Source organism: Oncorhynchus tshawytscha, unplaced genomic scaffold (genome assembly GCF_018296145.1).
Source record: "Oncorhynchus tshawytscha isolate Ot180627B unplaced genomic scaffold, Otsh_v2.0 Un_contig_1723_pilon_pilon, whole genome shotgun sequence".
In the NCBI taxonomy this organism is placed as follows: domain Eukaryota; kingdom Metazoa; phylum Chordata; class Actinopteri; order Salmoniformes; family Salmonidae; genus Oncorhynchus; species Oncorhynchus tshawytscha.
The window spans coordinates 220582-224300 of record NW_024609633.1 but is presented as its reverse complement, the minus strand read 5'-3'; the positions used below and the strand labels follow the sequence as shown (position 1 = coordinate 224300).

The window sequence follows — 3719 nt, the reverse complement described above, 5'->3', positions numbered from 1 at the left end:
ATCCCAGGACATGGACATAGCTGCCAAAATCATCTTGGTTATTGTTGAATCATATTTCTACGTAACTCAAGTCGGGCGCTGTGTAGCAGCATTCATTGGGGTACAATGAAAATACCTTCAATCAGGTCGTCAGTCAAATCCTTCCATTCCTCTGTTCTGTTTGACGTCAGGCAATAACATCTTTCCCCTGTCAGAACAGTCTGGAAGGTTGCTATAGCAACTAACCGGCTTCCACACCACGTCTGCAGTTCCCGAACTCTCCACAAAGCGGCGCTCTGGGTCCATCTGACCGCCTGTCTGAACACAACAAGGTGCGCTTCTCATCCCCCCCCCCCAACCCCCCTCCCCTCGTCAAGTTGTTAAACGTGTTCATTCATGCATCTGTAATATCTCAAGAAGATGAATCATCTGAGAGACGATGTTATTGAATGCTTTTCTTTTCTTCGAGCCCACTATTCGCTAAATGAACCTACCTACATATATAGTTTTGGTGAGATTGTATAATAAAAAAATAATTTAAAAAAAAAACAACGAAATGTTGTAAACAATGTCAATAGCATCATATTTGATTCATTCGATTCAGATTCGATGCTGTTCGTTATTGATCCGTACATATAAATCATTTGAATAGTGCCTGTGGTCATTTTAGAGGGCAATTGGGCTGTGCGTAATGTCTAGTATCCTCAATGGCTTGTCAAGGCGTGAATGGATGTGCCGCTCCCAGACCGGACACACACCATTCAGACTACTGTGGTTCCGCTATCAAAGACAACGGCATCTCTGCGTGGATGCATAGACCTCTGTTATGCCCATTCCTCATCACAGTTGACAGAGAGGATAGAGGGTCTGCTGCCAGGCAGCGCTGCCCAGTAACACGCTCTCAATAACGGTCTAATGGAAAAACGCACTACTTGGATATGGTGTACATAAATAGGGGGTTTGTGGGTAGAGTCACTGGGTGACCTTGTTTTTTTAAAAAGTCATTACAATGCCCTGTAGGTATAAGATTCATTCAAGTAAGTTTAGACAAACTGGTCCTATTATATTATATATCAACACCAAACAGGCAGGTCAATATGTCAACTTTTAGAAAACGGAAAAACAAATACAGACACGAAATTAGGCTGAATAAATGAGACGTTAATTAGAGAGCGATGAGTAAAGCGCTGCAATAGAGAGGGGAGGGGGTGATCATGGTTGTTGTTTATTTGTTTATGAGGCTAAATATAGCCTCATAATGATGTTTACAACCAACAAGCGAAGAAGAGCTGTGCGCATAACGGAAGACTGTTTTCAGGTGAGATCACGAGTCACGTTTTAATTCATCCACCGTTATGATAATCTATTAAAAATAATTCCCTCAGCATTAAGAGACGCCGGAAATAAGAGAGAGCCAAACCTTACTCTAGCCAGAGCGCAGAATTGGAGATGTATGCTACTCACAGAAAGAAACGCATGGTTTCTCTGAATATCTTCAAGGCTATGCCTGTTTTTTTCCATTGCTGGGTATTTTCTGTTTGCTTATCATACATTAGTGAGTTTCCCCGTATACGCTTTGTGTGGGCTGCAATTGGTATATTTGATAGAATCAGCGTCCTCCGTGGCTATTAAGTCCGATTTGGAAAGCGATGATGGTTGGCTGTCACTGTTCTTTAATTCACCAAAAGACGGTTGCTGCTGCTGGCCACACGTCACGTGGGTGTATTGAAACTGCTCCTCGTGCTCGGTCTCCCGGTGATAGAAGTAGTTGAAGTTGGACACGATGACGGGGACCGGTAACGCGATGGTGAGCACACCGGCTATGGCGCACAGAGAGCCCACGATCTTTCCGCCGATGGTCACCGGGCACATGTCCCCGTAGCCAACGGTAGTCATGGAGACCACAGCCCACCAGAACGCGTCGGGGATCGAGCTGAAACCGGAGTCTGGATCGTCGGTTTCGGCGAAATAGACAGCGCTGGAGAAGAGGATGACTCCGATGAAGAGGAAGAAAATGAGCAACCCCAACTCTCTCATACTGGCTTTGAGGGTTTGTCCTAATATCTGAAGCCCCTTGGAGTGTCTGGACAGCTTGAAGATCCTGAACACCCTGACCAGCCGGATGACCCTGAGGATGGCCAGAGACATGGCTTGCTGTCCGTTTCCTTGGTGCTCCGCCAGCTCCAAGCCCAGGGTGATGAAATAGGGCATGATGGCCACAATGTCGATGGTGTTCATCATGTTTTTGAAAAAAGCAGGCTTGGAGGGGCAGGCTAGGAACCTGACGAACAACTCGAAGGAGAACCAGATGATACACAGGGTCTCCACTATGAAGAAAGGATCGGTGAACGGATTGGGCTTCTTAGAGCTGTTAGTTCCATTCAACGCCAGCTCAGTGTCCCAATGTTTCTCCTTTTCATCCCTAAACTCAGGCAGTGTCTCCAAACAGAAGATGACAATAGAAATTAAAATCACCAGAACAGAGACAATAGCAATCCCTCTGGCGGGTCCCGAACTCTCCGGGTATTCGAACAGAAGCCAGACCTGTCGTTGAAACTCATTTTCTGGCAACGGTCTCTCCTCTTCTTTTATAAATCCCTCATCCTCCTTAAAATTCTCGATCACATCTTCTCCCAATTGGTAAAATTTGATCTCCTCCATAAATATGTCCAGGGGTACGTTGACGGGTCTCCGGAGGCGGCCGCCAGACTGGTAGTAGTAGAGGATGGCGTCGAAGCTGGGTCGGTTCCTGTCGAAGAAGTACTCGTTCCTCAGAGGGTCGAAGAAGCGCATTCTCTTCCTCGGATCCCCCAGTAAAGTGGTGGGGAACTGAGCAAGCGTTTTCAGCTGGGTTTCAAAGAGCAGCCCGGAGATGTTAATGACCACGCGCTCACAGCACTCCTGGTCGGTCCGCTGATCCGCCGGGTCGAACACATCTTGGGACAGGGCTGTTAGTGCCACAGTCTCATCGTGGTTCTCCCTGGGCACTACTGTCATGTTTCTCCCCCAAAGGGCAACAGCTTCTGTCTCCAAAGACCCTGCTAGTGTCCGTGTCGTAATCCTTTTACTAGTGCGTTTTTTAGTCCTTCCGCGCTATTTTGTGACCAACAAGACCAAGCAGTCACTTGTGGAATGATGAGAAGGGCTCCGCTCTCTCTCTCTCTCTCTCTTTCTCCCTCTCGCTCTCTCTCTCTGTCTCCTCTCTGTCTCCTCTCGGTGTCCCTTCTCTGTCTCCTCTCTGTGTCTCCTCTTGGTGTCTCCTCTCTGTGTCTCTCTGTGTCTCTCTGTGTCTCCTCTCTCTCGGTGTCTCCTCTCTCTCGGTGTCTCCTCTCTCTCGGTGTCTCCTCTCTCTCGGTGTCTCCTCTCTGTGTCTCCTCTCTCTCGGTGTCTCCTCTCTGTGTCTCCTCTCTCTCTGTGTCTCCTCTCTGTGCCTCCTCTCTGTGTCTCCTCTCTGTGCCTCCTCTCTGTGTCTCCTCTCTGTGCCTCCTCTCTGTGTCTCCTCTCTGTGCCTCCTCTCTGTGTCTCCTCTGTCCGTGCCTCGTCTCAATCTGTTTGTCTACTGACGGTTCTATTCCTTCTCTCACGTCTGAGGACGGGTTGGTTTTGTTTGTATTTTCCTCCCTGTACACAACAGCTTCTCCCATCCCTCCCTGTTGCACGCTGCTAGTCTGGACTATCTACTGTTACATTCACAGCATTTAAAATAGCAATGCCCTCCCCACGCTGACGTGTAGACGCTC

The 3719-nt window shown here is 48.0% G+C and overlaps 1 protein-coding gene across 1 annotated transcript; it reads right to left on the bottom strand.

Annotated features, from left to right (window-relative positions):
* Positions 1-1176: 1176 nt before the first annotated feature.
* Positions 1177-3176, bottom strand: LOC112241655 (shaker-related potassium channel tsha2). The gene has a single exon (XM_024409705.2). It carries the CDS (start codon positions 2974-2976, stop codon positions 1525-1527), a length of 1452 nt encoding a protein of 483 aa, XP_024265473.2. The 5' UTR covers positions 2977-3176; the 3' UTR covers positions 1177-1524.
* Positions 3177-3719: the final 543 nt, after the last annotated feature.

Excerpts from the sequence above, each read along its gene's own strand:
- LOC112241655 (XM_024409705.2), bottom strand. The coding sequence starts at position 2,976 with ATGACAGTAGTGCCCAGGGAGAACCACGATGAGACTGTGGCACTAACA.